Genomic DNA, 16,691 nt, shown 5'->3' with positions numbered 1-16,691 from the left:
GTTAAAATGTTAAATCATAATTGCAGTGTGGAGGGCGAGGGTTAACGGGAACTGTGTGTTAATCACACAAAAATGTCCTTAGCGCCCAATACTTGTGTGTATTTAATGAGCTGATCTTTTTGACTGTACGGTCAGTTGACAGATTTCACACACTCTCTAGTTTTCAGTGGTTTTTTTTAAAAAGTTATTTCATTTTAAAGTTATTTCTTTCTTTTTCCCCTAAGCATTTCATATTCTTTTCCTCTCGTGCTCCAACAAGGAAATTAAACGCCGTGGTAAAAACGCGGCAGTCTCTAATGCAAAGCTAAACTCGTTATACAGGCACTTAGCCAATGCTCTCAAATAAAGAGATATGTGTTACAGAATGAGTCCCACTCCTTAAATTTGTCAGGTTGTGAAGAATGGACTAACATGCACCAATATTTTTAACATTGAATGTGCACTAACTGTATATCGTATCTAAAGCACTTTGTACGTATATAAAACGCACACAGCAAAGAAATATATTTACCATTTGCTCTTTCTGTCTTCTGTATTCTCTCGCTCGGCTGTTTTGCAACAGCGAAGATGCTGGTATTTTAGATTTTATAATTACGTGCACTATACACCATTTCAACAGCAAAAAACCCTGTTGTTAAAAATGATTACTTTTCCAGAATAGCTCAAATTTATCTTCTTGTTTGTATTGTAAATGATGCACAGTAGAGAATTGACTGCACTTGGGCATGTGCAGAGTCACCTATTTTTCTGACTTTATTTAGCCTTCAGTAAAAGTAACTCTGTCCCCCAACTGTTAATTTTCTTACTTATAAATATCTGTGTCTATTAACTTTGGACCCCTCTATTCGCTGCTGGTTTTTCTTCACGTTTTGCACATTAAAAAGAGAACAGTTTCTCAATTGCAAATCTTTTTTTTTAGAAAGGGAACATTTCGGTTCTTTTATTTTGCTCGGTTTAGGAGGTGATTTTTTTTAAAAAATTGTTTTTAATTCTGCATTCATATTTTTGATCATTCAATCTCTCTCTCTCCCCCCCCCCCCCACCTCCTTCCCTCCCAAATTAAACAGGCACCCTCTATTCCCTTTGCTGGCCCTGGTGTTTGAGAAGTGCGAACTCGCGACGTGTACTCCCAGGGACTGCGGGATGGCCGGAGGAGATGTGTGCTCATCAGATTCCTTCAATGAAGACATCGCCGTGTTCGCTAAACAGGTTTGGAGAGAGAGGGAGGGAGATGGGATTGGGGGCGACTCAAGGGGACAGCGTGCAAGAGCGAGTTTAGAGACAAGTTTCAGTTGTCAGGGAATTTCTAACAACAGTGCATTGTACAATATGGGTGCAATAATATATTTTTAAAAAGAAGCGGGGTGGGGGGTGAATGCATTCCAGGTTACTGATTCAAATCAGCCACAAATCTGCCCAAAGATCTTTTGAAAAACAACCCCCCTTTTGGTGTTGTAAATATATCGGCTTTGCACCGCTCCAGATGACCAAAAACAGTGTGAAATCTTTCTGATTAATTTCGGCTTGCACTGGTCTCCAGGATTAATTTAATCGCGGCGGATGTTCGTAAACGCGTCAATTCCAACTCAACATCAAACTGAAATGGGTTTAATTTCACTTGGCCCCGAAAGGGTTGATGCAGGGGTCAAACACTGGGGGAGAAGGGGGATGTCTCACATCCATCTCGTGGTCCATGGGGCAAGTTGGGATGGAGAGAGTTTCCACTCTCTTCCCTTCCACTCAGACCCCCTCGTCCCCCTGAAAGGCAAGCTCCCTGTAACGCTAGCTGGGGGAGACTTGAGCTATTGGAGAAAGCGGAAGGGGGGTAAGGATGGTCTCTGAGAGAGAGAGAGATAGTAGGAGAAGAGGCACAAACTGCAGGAGATCCCCACAGTAAATTCTGGCCGGGTGATTTCCCTACTGTCCCAAAACACAAACCGGGGTCTGGACAAATCCGAAATTATGAAAGGGTTCCTCTGGGTAAGAAGCCTTTCTGGCTGAGATTATTTAGCTCAGTGACTGCATGACTGGGAAACTGCAAGATTAGAGAGTAGATTGTGTATGTGTGTGTGTGTGAGAGAGAGAGACCGTGTAGCCTTTGAATGGGTAGATGGTGTTGGTGTTTAGATTGGGAGCCTGTGTAACCAGAGTGTGTAGAGACTGTCTACATGATGTTCCATGTCTTTTTGTACATGTATGACATCCCATGTCAGTATAAATGCTCCTCAATTAAATCTGTATGAGACTGGCTAATGATTTTGCTAGTGATCATTTATGTAACTATCAGTCTGGTGTGTTTGTGTGTGTTTGTGCGTGTATAACTCTCATTGTATGTGTGTGTGTAACTCTCACTGTATACGTGTGTGTGTAAATCCGTGTGTATATTTTCTCACTGTTTATGTATGTGTATCTGTAACTCTCACTGTGTGTATAACTCTTACTGCATGTGTGTGTGTAACTCATTATATATGTGTGCAAGTGTGAGAATATCAGGACCTGTGTTTGTGTGTGAGTTTGTCGCTGTATGTCCGTGTGTCTATATTTGTGTGTGTGCGTGTGTTTGTGTGTGTGTAACTCTGTGTGTGTGTGTAGCTCTGTGTGTGTGTGTATTTTCTCACTGTATATGTATGTGTGTGTCTGTAACTCTCACTGTATGTGTGTGTGTAACTCACTCACTATATGTGTGTGCAAATGTGAGAATATCAGAACCTGCATTTGTGTGTGAGAGTTTGTTGCTGTCTGTCCATGTGCCTGTGTGTGCGTATGTGTGTGTGTGTATATGTGTGTGTGTACGTGTGTACGTGTGTGTATGTATCTGTAAGTATCTGATATACTTGGCAAAGCAAGATTGGTGTCAAACATTCTGTTACTGATTCTGGATCCAAATATTTGCAGTTAACTATTAGAAGTCTGTTGAATTCTAATAAAATCTCTCCCCACTCTCTTTTAATTTCCAGATTCGAACAGAAAAACCTTTATTTTCCTCCAATCCGGAGCTGGATAATTTGGTAATTAGAGTTTAAAATCTCAGTTGTACTAATGTTAAACTGACTGGGAGAGAGAACAGATAAAAGGGCTGTCTGCTTTCTCAATTTGACCTTGCAAGTTAGGTCACGTCCATGAAAGCGTTAATGTTCTCTATTTAATTGTATCAAAGTAATATTTGGAGGGAGGATTTAATTCAATTAATTTGTTACTGTTGCAAATTAAATTTGTAATCAAACCAAAATGTAACTTTTGCAGAGAGTGTTTCCTGTATTAAATTCAATGTAAGAAGCTCACTGGCTCAAATAATAGTATCAAACTTTAAACCAGGTACTTGCTGGGTTCCCCTTTCCTAACTATATCTGTTGTACCCAACAGATGATTCAAGCCATCCAGGTGTTGCGGTTTCATCTGTTGGAGTTGGAAAAGGTAAGGGGGCGTTTACTGGAAAGTGTGCGAGTGTGCATAAAAGTGCCTGAGCTTACACACTTGTCTGACACTGTGTGTGCCTGAGTGCATGTATGTGAGAGTGGGCATGTATGTGTTATTGTGCATGCGAACATAAGTGTGTGTGAATATATGAGGGAGCAAATTACTGTAGATGCTGGAATCTGTATTGGGCACAAAAAAAAATGTTCCAACTCAAAATGTTAGCTTGCTGTCTCTCCCTGGTTGCTGCCTGACCCACTGTGATCTCCAGCATTTTATTTTGTGAATAGTTGAGGATCTGTGTGTTTGTCGGTCTGTTGAAGTACATGTATTTGTGCGCGAGTGTCTGTGGGGATGTGAGAGTGGAGAGAGGGGGTGGAGTGTCTGTGGGGGTGTGAGAGTGGAGAGAGGGGGTGGAGTGTCTGTGGGGGTGTGGGGAAGCGTGTGTATTGTGAGAGACAGTGAGGCTGTGCCGAAGCTTATGGAATGAGGTTACTGGTCTGTTTGAGATCTCGGACGTGTCTGAGCTGATTTCAGTGCCAAGTGTTCGTACCAAGTCATTTACTTCTCTAAACCCTCACTAATGTGATAATTAACTATTTAATTCCGACCCCCTGAGAGGCACTGATTGAATCCTGTGGCAGTGAAGCAGAATACTATTATGTCCAGTTCATTCTTTCACTATTTCTTTCTTCACTCCTCATTGTAACTTTTTCCATCCTCTCCTTTCCTATTTTATTTCCTTCCCACTCTGTTTTCCCATGTGCATGAATCTCTCCTGTTCTCTACTAAATCCTGTACTAATTTCAGACTCTCTTCCCAGATCCTTCTCTCGATTTTATTCCTGCTTCTAAATCTTTACAAGGAGCCTTAGCAATTGGGAGCAGGGAGTGATGATGAATGACACACTTTGTTTTGTTCAATAATCCTCACCTTTATTAACATTCATTAAATATCTGCATGACCAGATAGCACTGGCTCCTCACCATCAATCAGTATGGTTAGATCTCGAGCTACTCGATCTACTAGGGCAATTAGTACCAGAATTATTGTGGTGCAGGTGGAAGCCATTCAGCCCATTCTCCCGGATCTGTACCCTATCTGATGGAGCCATTCTTTATAAGCGGTTAGCTCAGATGGCTGGACAGCTGCTTTGTGATTCAACCAGAGAGCTTTCAATTCCTGCTACCATTGAGGACTCTCCCCTCGCCTGAGGAATGGTGACCTGCAGGTTAAACCACTATCATCGTCTCTCCCTAATGAGAGAGCAGCTCCTCTGGTCTGGTCAGACTATGGCGACCTGATACAATGAAGGACTCCCTTTCTCAACCTTGCCTGAGGTATAGTGGCCCTCAGGCTAAACCACCAATAGTCCTCTCTCTCTCTCTCTCTCTGTCTCTATTTCACTCTCTCTCTTTCTCTCTCTCTTTCTTCTCTCTCTCTATTTCTCTCTCTCTCTCTCTCTCTCTCTCTCTCTCTCTCTACTTCTCTCTCTCTATCTCTCCCTTTCTCTTACTCTCTCTCTAACCATTTACCCTCTGAAATTGTGGTGACTTGCTCTTTTATTTATAACAAGCAGTACCTCAAATGCTTTGGAACAAATACTGTACCATTTTAAAATGTGTTCAGCAATATTTACATCAAATCTGACATCTTAAAAATTATATACAGCATTTAGATATATGTTGCAAAAATATTTGGATTCTCGTTGAGTACAATTTAAATCATATATGATAGTTAAACATTATATATAGGATGCCGAATGACATACATTATATACTATGCAAATATTATTTTTAATGTGTCCAGTATTATTTGTCCTGTAGCTGATACAGGGCTTTTGTTTCACCTTGTATAATGCAATTATTTTTTATACAATGTTCAGTAACTTTATAATACTTGATATTAAATGGAGGATGTTTAGTGATGTTTGTTTTATACGTTCTGTGGGCTTTATACGCAAACAGCAAATCTTTTGTAATTATTTTCAATTTGTCTTAAAATGCCCAGCAGTAGTGCAGATTTGAGCATTTGAGTGAGGTGCCGCTATTTGCAATGGGTGCCTGGGTTTTATGTCATTGCATCTCGGCTATTTTTCTCCACGGGATCATTTCTCCTCAGGAGGAAAGAAAGGAAAAATTTTCAGCATCATTAATCTTAAATCAGATTATTAAATCAGCCCTGGTCCTGAGAATGCGAGAGGAGACAGGGGACCCTCTAAAAGGCCGTTATTCTGAGCAGGATTTCATATCTGAGCGGACAGCTGTGGATTGCAACATTTAAGAGGCATCTGGATGGGTATATGAATAGGAAGGGTTTGGAGGGATATGGGCCGGGTGCTGGCAGGTGGGACTAGATTGGGTTGGGATATCTGGTCGGCATGGACGGGTTGGATCGAGGGGTCTGTTTCCATGCTGTACATCTCTATGACTCTAAATGCCTTGAAACGATGGCAACACTGATACAGGATCAGTGCAAGTGGTGATTATATTCCTGTACCATCGCACCCGTTTCTTGCAACCAAAGAAGTTCACTTTGTCTAAGCTTGAACAATGCTAGGAGAGGCAACAGCCTAGCTGTATTATTGCTGGACTGTTCATGTAGAGACCCAGGTAATGTTGTGGGGACCTGGGTTCGAACCCTGTTGCAGCAGATGCAATAAAAACACCTGGAATTATTAATCTAATGATGACCGATTGTCAGGAAAACTCATCCGATTCACTAATGTCCTTTAGGGAAGAAAACTGCCATCCTTACCTGCCATCCAAGCCCATATCTCTTGACTCTTAACTGCCTTCCAGGCAACTTGGGGTGGGTAAGAAAGGCTGACTCACCCCTCATCCTGTGAATGATTAAAAAAAAAGTGTGCGGAATTGTAACATGAGGCATTTCCCTCTGTGATGGTATTTGAAGGCGGTGGGGAAGAGAGTGGGATTACAGGAATCGTATCTGAGGGAGAGAGAGTCAAGTGGATTCATCCTTGATCAGATGGCTCTGGGGAAGTTGCAACCCCCTTTTCAGCTCTTGTCTTGAGAGAAATTCCATTGTTGGAGTCACTTGGGGAGATCCTTTTCCCCCCCCCCACCGACCCAGTCCACCATCTTGATCTCAGGCAAATCATTGGAGATTCTTAGACATTGTACATCAGAAAGGGACAGAGTTCAATTCTTTAAAACAAAAACAGGCTTGCTTTCATTGCACAGAGCTTTGAGCCGATCGACGTTATGTTGCGGTTGTACAGGACATTGGTGAGGCAACTGTGCACAATCCGAGTTTAACTGCTGTGGGAGTGATGTTATTAACTGAAAAGGGTGCGGGAAAGATTTTCGAGGATGGAGGGTTTGAGTTATGAGGAGAGGCTGGGACTTTTTCTTTCCCCGGGAGCATCAGAGGCCAAGGGTGATCTTGAAAGAGGTTGAAAAATCACGAGGGACGTGGGTAGAGTGAATGCCAAGGAATCGGACCCAGGCCCTGGGCGCTGTGAGGCATCAGGGCTCACCACTGAGTTGTCAGGGGCGTGCAGGCAAATGCAGTTTAGTTTGAGAAACCTGGTCAGCATGGACGAGCATTACTGAAAACTCTGCTTCCGTGCTGTATGACTCAACAAAACTTGCCTTGAGCCACAGGGTGTGGGTCGAGTGGGGGGGTGCTAAAGTTAGTGACTGAACATCAGTGTCACCGGCCCATCCTTCAGCTCTGGGGACGTGGGTTCAAATCCTATCGTGACACCCAGGTAGGATTTAAATTGTGGACGGAGGAGCCGTGAGCCATTCCCGGGATGAGTGACCCAGGGGCTCATGCTCTGGGTGCGCGGATTCCAGGTGCCTCACCGTAGCAACGTGGCCTGCTCCAAAATGGCCTCACTGGATGGTAGGGCAAGCCAGGGAGAGTTAAGAAACAGCAATCCCATGAATGAAACATTAAAACGTGACCATACGCAGGGACGTAGAGTACGGGACTGGAACTCAGGCAGTTTACAAGATGTTGATGTTGTGAGATGTCAGGAATGCCATGTTTTGCCAAGGTGGGTGGCTATCCTGGCATAAATCTCAATGGGGATAGGTTGAAGTGTCCCAGAGTAATGCCCCTAAAACTGTCAGCAGGGTAAGAAACGCGAGCCAGTAAACCTATCGCCCATGATCCTCACACAAATCTCGATCAGAGGAATTCTCGGACTGATTTCAAAGCTGTAACCCCATCCCAGGGTTCAGATGGGGGTTACGAGCTGGTGTGACCTTTGACCCTCCCGGCGGCTGACATCATTGGAGTATCTGTTGACGTTACTGGTTTGGAATGGTTCCCGTAACACTCCAGCCCTGAGAGTGACCCAGGGCCTGGCGAAGGCCTGTGCTGCTCACGAGGTGATTTATAACGCTGCTTGTCTCTGTGTGTTTGATTAAGGCCGGAGGGCCATTGCTTTAGGGGCTGCAGTGAGACCAGCATGGTCTCGGTCCACTGTGTCACCTCACCCTCCAACACTCCCCCTCCAACACTCCCTACACCCTCCAACACTCCCTCCAACACTCCCTCCAACACTCCCTCCAACACTCCCTCCAACACTCCATCACTCCCTCCACCCTCCAACACTCACCCTCCAACACTCCCTACACCCTCCAACACTCACCCTCCAACACTCCCTCCAACACTCCCTCCAACACTCCCTCCACCCTCCATCACTCCCTCCACCCTCCAACACTCACCCTCCAACACTCCCTACACCCTCCAACACTCACCCTCCAACACTCCCTCCAACACTCCCTCCAACACTCCCTCCAACACTCCCTCCAACACTCCATCACTCCCTCCACCCTCCAACACTCACCCTCCAACACTCCCTACACCCTCCAACACTCACCCTCCAACACTCCCTCCACCCTCCATCACTCCCTCCACCCTCCAACACTCACCCTCCAACACTCCCTACACCCTCCAACACTCACCCTCCAACACTCCCTCCAACACTCCCTCCAACACTCCCTCCACCCTCCATCACTCCCTCCACCCTCCAACACTCACCCTCCAACACTCCCTACACCCTCCAACACTCACCCTCCAACACTCCCTCCACCCTCCAACACTCACCCTCCAACACTCCCCCTCCAACACTCCCCCTCCATCACTCCCTACAACACTCCCTCCACACTCCAACACTCCCTACACCCTCCATCACTCACCCTCCAACACTCCCTCCACCCTCCAACACTCACCCTCCAACACTCCCTCCACCCTCCAACACTCCCCCTCCAACACTCCCCCTCCAACACTCCCCCTCCAACACTCCCTCCATCCTCCATCACTCCCCCTCCAACACTCCCCCTCCAACACTCCCTCCATCCTCCATCACTCCCCCTCCAACACTCCCTCCACCCTCCAACACTCCCCCTCCAACACTCCCTCCATCCTCCATCACTCCCCCTCCAACACTCCCTCCACCCTCCGACACTCCCCCTCCAACACTCCCTCCACCCTCCAACACTCACCCTCCAACACTCCCTCCACCCTCCAACACTCACCCTCCAACACTCCCTCCACCCTCCAACACTCCCCCTCCAACACTCCCCCTCCAACACTCCCCCTCCAACACTCCCTCCATCCTCCATCACTCCCCCTCCAACACTCCCCCTCCAACACTCCCTCCATCCTCCATCACTCCCCCTCCAACACTCCCTCCACCCTCCAACACTCCCCCTCCAACACTCCCTCCATCCTCCATCACTCCCCCTCCAACACTCCCTCCACCCTCCGACACTCCCCCTCCAACACTCCCTCCACCCTCCAACACTCCCCCTCCAACACTCCCTCCACCCTCCAACACTCCCCCTCCAACACTCCCTCCATGCTCCAACACTCCCTCCATGCTCCAACACTCCCTCCATCCTCCATCACTCACCCTCCATCACTCCCTCCATCCTCCATCACTCACCCTCCAACACTCCCTACACCCTCCAACACTCACCCTCCAACACTCCCCCTCCAACACTCCCTCCATCCTCCATCACTCCCCCTCCAACACTCCCTACACCCTCCAACACTCACCCTCCAACACTCCCCCTCCAACACTCCCTCCACCCTCCAACACTCACCCTCCAACACTCCCTCCACCCTCCAACACTCCCCCTCCAACACTCCCTCCAACCACCATCACTCCCCCTCCAACACTCCCTCCACCCTCCAACACTCCCCCTCCAACACTCCCTCCACCCTCCATCACTCCCCCTCCAACACTCCCTCCACCCTCCATCACTCCCCCTCCAACACTCCCTCCACACTCCATCACTCCCCCTCCAACATATCCTCCATCACTCCCCTCCAACACTCCCTCCACCCTCCATCACTTGCCCTCCAACACTCCCTCCACCCTCCATCACTTGCCCTCCAACACTCCCTCCACCCTCCAACACTCCCCTGCAACACTCCCTCCACCCTCCAACACTCACCCTCCAACACTCCCTCCACTCTCCATCACTCCACCTCCATCACTCCCTCCACCCTCCATCACTCCCCCTCCAACACTCCCTCCAACCTCCATCACTCCCCCTCCAACACTCCCTCCACCCTCCAACACTCCCCTCCAACACTCCCTCCACCCTCCAACACTCACCCTCCAACACTCCCTCCACCCTCCATCACTCCACCTCCATCACTCCCTCCACCCTCCATCACTCCCCCTCCAACACTCCCTCCATCCTCCATCACTCCCCCTCCAACACTCCCTCCATCCTCCAACACTCCCTCCATCCTCCAACACTCCCTCCACCCTCCAACACTCACCCTCCAAAACTCACCCTCCAACACTCACCCTCCAACACTCCCCCTCCAACACTCCCTCCACCCTCTATCACTCCCCCTCCAACAGTCCCTACACCCTCCATCACTCCCCCTCCAACACTCCCTCCAACCTCCAACACTCCCTCCACTCTCCAACACTCCTTCCACCCTCCAACACTCCCCCTCCAACACTCCCTACACCCTCCATCACTCCCCCTCCATCACTCCCCCTCCAACACTCCCTCCAACCTCCAACACTCCCTCCACTCTCCAACACTCCTTCCACCCTCCAACACTCCCCCTCCAACACTCCCCCTCCAACACTCCCTGCACCCGCCATCACTCCCCCTCCAACACTTCTTCCACCCTCCAACACTCCCCCTCCAACAATCCCTCCACCCTCCAACACTCCCCCTCCAACACTCCCTACACCCTCCAACACTTCCATGCCAACACTCCCTCCACCCTCCAACACTCCCACGCCAACACTCCCTCCACCCTCCAACACTCCACCTCCAACACTCACTCTACCCTCCAACACTCCCACGCCAACACTCCCTCCACCCTCCAACACTCCACCTCCAACACTCCCTCCACCCTCCAACACTCCACCTCCAACACTCCCTCCACCCTCCATCATTCCCCCTCCAACACTCCCTCCACCCTCCAACATTCACCCTCCAACACTCCCTCCATGCTCCAACACTCCCCCTCCAACACTCCCTCCACCCTCCATCACTCCCCCTCCAACACACCCTCCACCCTCCATCACTCCCTCTCCATCACTCCCTCCAACCTCCAACACTCCCCCTCCAACACTCCCTCCACCCTCCATCACTCCCCCTCCAACACTCCCTCCATCCTCCATCACTCCCCTTCCGAACTCCATCCACCCTTTTCCATCACTCCCCCTCCAACACTTCCTCCACACTCCATCACTCCCCCTCCAACATATCCTCCATCACTCCCCTCCAACACTCCCTCCACCCTCCATCACTTGCCCTCCAACACTCCCTCCACCCTCCATCACTCCACCTCCATCACTCCCTCCACCCTCCAACACTCCCCCTCCAACACTCCCTCCACCCTCCAACACTCCCCCTCCAACACTCCCTCCACCCTCCATCACTCACCCTCCAACACTCCCTCCACCCTCCATCACTCCACCTCCATCACTCCTTCCACCCTCCATCATTCCCCCTCCAACAGTCCCTCCAACCTCCAACTTGCCCTCCAACACTCCCTCCACCCTCCATCACTCCCATCCAACACTCCCTCAAACCTCCATCACTCCCCCTCCATCACTCCCTCCAACCTCCAACACTCCCCCTCCAACACTCCCTCCACCCTCCATCATTCCCCTAATATCACTCCCTCCAAGCTCCAATACTCCCCCTTCATCACTCCCTCCACCCTCCATCACTCCCCCTCCAACACACCCTCCACCCTCCATCACTCCCTCTCCATCACTCCCTCCAACCTCCAACACTGTCTCTCCAACACTCCCTCCACCCTCCATCACTCCCCCTCCAACACTCCCTCCATCCTCCATCACTCCCCTTCCGAACTCCATCCACCCTTTTCCATCACTCCCCCTCCAACACTTCCTCCACACTCCATCACTCCCCCTCCAACATATCCTCCATCACTCCCCTCCAACACTCCCTCCACCCTCCATCACTTGCCCTCCAACACTCCCTCCACCCTCCATCACTCCACCTCCATCACTCCCTCCACCCTCCAACACTCCCCCTCCAACACTCCCTCCACCCTCCAACACTCCCCCTCCAACACTCCCTCCACCCTCCATCACTCACCCTCCAACACTCCCTCCACCCTCCATCACTCCACCTCCATCACTCCCTCCACCCTCCATCACTCCCCCTCCAACACTCCCTCCAACCTCCAACTTGCCCTCCAACACTCCCTCCACCCTCCATCACTCCCATCCAACACTCCCTCAAACCTCCATCACTCCCCCTCCATCACTCCCTCCAACCTCCAACACTCCCCCTCCAACACTCCCTCCACCCTCCATCATTCCCCTAATATCACTCCCTCCAAGCTCCAATACTCCCCCTTCATCACTCCCTCCACCCTCCATCACTCCCTCCACCCTCCAACACTCCCCCTCCAACACTCCCTCCACCCTCCATCACTCCCCTCCAATACTCCCTCCACCCTCCATCACTCCCCCTCCAACACTCCCTCCAATCTCCATCATTCACACTCCAACACTCAATCCACCCTCCATCACTCCCCGTCCAACACTCCTTCCACCCTCCATCACACCCTCCACCCTCCATCACTCCCCCTCCAACACTCCATCCACCCTCCATCACTCTCCCTCCAACACTCTACCCTCCATTACTCCCCCTCCAAAATTTCCTCCACGCTCCATCACTCCCCTCCAACACTCCCTCTAACCTCCATCACTCCCCCTCAAACATCCCCTCCACCCTCCATCCCTCCCCCTCCATCACTCCCTCCATCCTCCATCACTCCCCTGCCATTACTCCCTCCAACCTCCAACACTCCCCCTCCATCACTCCCTCCACCCTCCATCACTCACCCTCCAACACTCCCTCCACCCTCCATCACTCACCCTCCAACACTCCCTCCACCCTCCATCACTCCTCCACCAACACTCCCTCCCACCTCCAACACTCCCCCTCCAACACTCCCTCCGCCCTCCATCACTCCCCCTCCCCCAACAATCCCTCCACCCTCCAACACTCCTCCATCACTCCCTTCACCCTCCATCGCTCCCCCCTCCATCACTCCCCCTCCAACACTCCCTCCACCCTCCATCACTCCCCCTCCAACGCTTCCTCCACCCTCCATCACTCCCCTCCATCACTTTCTCCATCCTCCATTACTCCCCCTCCAACACACCCTGCACCCTCCATCACTCCCCCTCCATCACTCCTTCCAACACACCCCTCCATCACTCCCTCCACCCTCCAACACTCCCTCTGCCCTCCATCAGTCCCCCCAACAATCCCTCCACCCTCCATCACTCCCCCTCCAACACTCCCTCCACCCTCCATCACTCCCCCTCAAACACTCCCTCCACCCTCCATCACTCCCCCTCCAACACTCCCTCCACCCTCCATCACACCCCCTCCAAACACCCCCTCCCGCCTCTCTAACACCCTCTCTCTTCCCTCCAACATCCCCTCCCTCTCCTCCAACATCCCCTCCCTCTCCTCCAACACCCCCTCTCCCCTCCAACACCCCTTCTCTCACCTTCAACACCCCCTGTCTCCCCTCCAACCCCTCAATGCTCCCTCCCCCTCCAATATCCCCTCCCTCCCCTCCAACACCCCCTCCCCCAACACTCTCTCCCCCTGCAACACCCCCTCCCTCCCCTCTAAATCCCCCACTCCCCCCACACTCCCTCCCCCTCTGACACTGCCTTCCTCCCCTCCAACTTCCCTCCCTCCCCTCCAACACTCCCCTCACCCCTCCAACACCCCCTCCCTCACCTCCAACACCCCCTCCCTCACCTCCAACACCCCCTCCCACCCCTCCAACACCCCCTCCCTCACCTCCAACACCCCCTCCCTCCCCTCCAACACCCCTCCCTCCCCTCCAAGACCACCTCTCTCCCCTCCAACACCCCTCCCTCCCCTCCAAGACCACCTCTCTCCCCTCCAACACCCCTCCCTCCCCTCCAACACTCCCTCCCTCCCCCTCCAACACCCCTACCCTCCAACATCCCCTCCCTCCCCTGCAACACCCCTCCCTACAATAATCCCTCCCTCCCCTACAACACTCCCTCACTTCCCTCCAATACTCCCCCTCTCCCCTCCAACACTCCCTCCCCAACCCTCCAATACTCCTCCTCCCCTCCACCCCCCCTTCCCCCCCCCCCCCACCCCCCCCCCCCCTCCCCCCCTCCCCCCCTCCCCCCCTCCCCCCCCCCCCCCCCCCCCCCCCCCCCCCCTCCCCCCCCCCCTCCCCCCCCCCCTCCACTGCCTCCCCTGCTCCAACACTCCCTCCCTCCCCTCCAGTGCTCCTTCCCTCACCTCCAACATCCCCTCCCTCCCCTCCAACATCCGATGCCTCCCCTCCAACATCCCCTCCCTCCCCTCCAACACTCCCTCCCTCCCCCAACACCCCCTCCCTCCCCTCCAACATCCCCTCCCTTCCCTCCAACATCCCCTCCCTTCCCTCCAACATCCCCTCCCTCCCCTCCAATACTCCCTCCCTCCCCTCCAACACCCCCTCCCTCCCCTCCAGCATCCCTCCCTCCCCTCCAACACCCCTCCCTCCCCTCCAACACACCCGCTCTCCCTCTCCAACATCCCCTCCCTCCCCTCCAACACCCCCTCTCTCCTCTCCAACACTCTCTCCCTCCCCTCCAACACCCCTCCCTCCCCTCCAACACCCCCTCTCTCCCCTCCAACACCCCCTCTCTCCCCTCCAACACCCCCTCTCTCCTCTCCAACACTGCTCCCTCCCCTCCAACACCCCCTCCCTCCCCCTCCAACACCCCTACCCTCCAACACTCCCTCTTTCCCCTCCAACATCCCTCCCTCCCCTCCAACACCCCTCCCTCCCCTCCAACACTCCCTCTCTCCCCTCCAACACCCCTCCCTCCCCTCCAATACTCCCTCCCTCCCCTCCAACACTCCCTCCCTTCCAATACTCCCTCCCTCCCGTCCAACATCCCCTCCCTCCCCTCCAACATCCCATCCCTCCCCTCCAACTCTCCCTCCCTCCACTCCAACATCCCCTCCCTCCCCTCCAACACCCCTTCCCTTCCCTCCAACACCCCTACCCTCCAACACTCCCTCTTTCCCCTCCAACATCCCTCCCTCCCCTCCAACACCCCTCCCTCCCTTCCAATACTCCCTCCCTCCCCTCCAACACTCCCTCTCTCCCCTCCAACACCCCTCCCTCCCCTCCAATACTCCCTCCCTCCCCTCCAACACTCCCTCCCTTCCAATACTCCCTCCCTCCCGTCCAACATCCCCTCCCTCCCCTCCAACTCTCCCTCCCTCCACTCCAACATCCCCTCCCTCCCCTCCAACACTCCCTCTCTCCCCTCCAACACCCCTCCCTCCCCTCCAATACTCCCTCCCTCCCCTCCAACACTCCCTCCCTTCCAATACTCCCTCCCTCCCGTCCAACATCCCATCCCTCCCCTCCAACTCTCCCTCCCTCCACTCCAACATCCCCTCCCTCCCCTCCAACACTCCCTCCCTTCCCTCCAACATCCACTCCCTCCCCTCCAACACCCCCTCCCTTCCCTCCAACATCCCCTCCCTCCCCTCCAACACCCCTCCCTCCCCTCCAATACTCCCTCCCTCCCCTCCAACACTCCCTTCCCCCCTCCAATACTTCTTCCCTCCCCTCCAACATCCCCTCCCTCCCCTCCAACATCCCCTCCCTCCCCTCCAATACTCCCTCCCTCCCCTCCAATACTCCTTCCCTTCCCTCCAACACCCCTCCCTCCCCTACAACACTCCCTCACTCCCCTCCAATACTACCTCCCTCCCCTCCAACATTCCTTCCCTCCCCTCCAATACTCCCTCCCTCCCTCCCCTCCAACATCCCATCCCTCCCCTCCAACACCCCTTCCCTTCCCTCCAACACCCCTCCCTCCCCTACAACACTCCCTCACTCCCCTCCAATACTACCTCCCTCCCCTCCAACATTCCTTCCCTCCCCTCCAATACTCCCTCCCTCCCTCCCCTCCAACATCCCATCCCTCCCCTCCAACATCCCCTCCCTCCCCTCCAACATCCCTCCCTCCCCTCCAATACTCCTTCCCTTCCCTCCAACATCCCCTCCCTCCCCTCCAACACCCCTCCCTCCCCTACAACACTCCCTCACTCCCCTCCAATACTCCTTCCCTTCCCTCCAACATCCCCTCCCTCCCCTCCAATACTCCCTCCCTCCCCTCCAACATCCCCTCCCTCCCCTCCAACATCCCCTTCCTCCCCTCCAACACTCCCTTCTCCCCCCTCCAACATCCCCTCCCTCCCCTCCAACATCCCCTCCCTCCCCTCCAACATCCCCTCCCTCCCCTCCAATACTCCCTCCCTCCCCTCCAACACTCCTTGCCTCCCCTCCAACATCCGATGCCTCCCCTCCAACATCTCTACCCTCCCCTCCAACATCCCCTCCCTCCCCTCCAACACTCCCTCTCACCCCTCCAACACCCCTCCCTCCCCTCCAACACCCCCCCTCCCCTCCAACATCCCTCCCTCCCTTGCAACACTCCCTCTCACCCCCTCCAACACCCCTCTCTCTAACATCCCCTCCCTCCCTCCCTCCCACCCCTCCAACATCCCCTCCCTCCCCTCCAACATCCCTCCCTCCCTTGCAACACTCCCTCTCACCCCCTCCAACACCCCTCCCTCTAACATCCCCTCCCTCCCCTCCAACATCTCCTCCCTCCCCTCCAACACTCCCTCCCTCCCTCCCCTCCCCTCCAACACTCCCTCCCTCCCCTCCAACACCCTTCTCTCCCCTCAAACACCTCCTCTCTCCCCCTC

At 53.2% G+C, this 16,691-nt stretch overlaps 1 protein-coding gene across 8 annotated transcripts in view; it reads left to right on the top strand.

Annotated features, from left to right (window-relative positions):
* The window catches only part of LOC140454485 (homeobox protein Meis1-like), a 442,925-nt gene that overhangs the window by 116,973 nt on the left and 309,261 nt on the right, over window positions 1–16,691 (top strand). For all 8 annotated transcript variants that reach the window (XM_072549266.1, XM_072549267.1, XM_072549268.1 and 5 more), the window contains exons 3-5: window positions 1,068–1,209; window positions 2,958–3,008; window positions 3,364–3,414. In XM_072549266.1, coding sequence (XP_072405367.1) covers window positions 1,068–1,209; window positions 2,958–3,008; window positions 3,364–3,414 — 244 coding nt within the window. The remainder of the gene's footprint in view (window positions 1–1,067; window positions 1,210–2,957; window positions 3,009–3,363; window positions 3,415–16,691) is intronic.

This window comes from Chiloscyllium punctatum, chromosome 29, assembly GCF_047496795.1.
Source record: "Chiloscyllium punctatum isolate Juve2018m chromosome 29, sChiPun1.3, whole genome shotgun sequence".
Classification (NCBI taxonomy): domain Eukaryota; kingdom Metazoa; phylum Chordata; class Chondrichthyes; order Orectolobiformes; family Hemiscylliidae; genus Chiloscyllium; species Chiloscyllium punctatum.
Note: the sequence above shows the minus strand (reverse complement) of the source record. Positions and strands in the feature narration are given on the sequence as shown.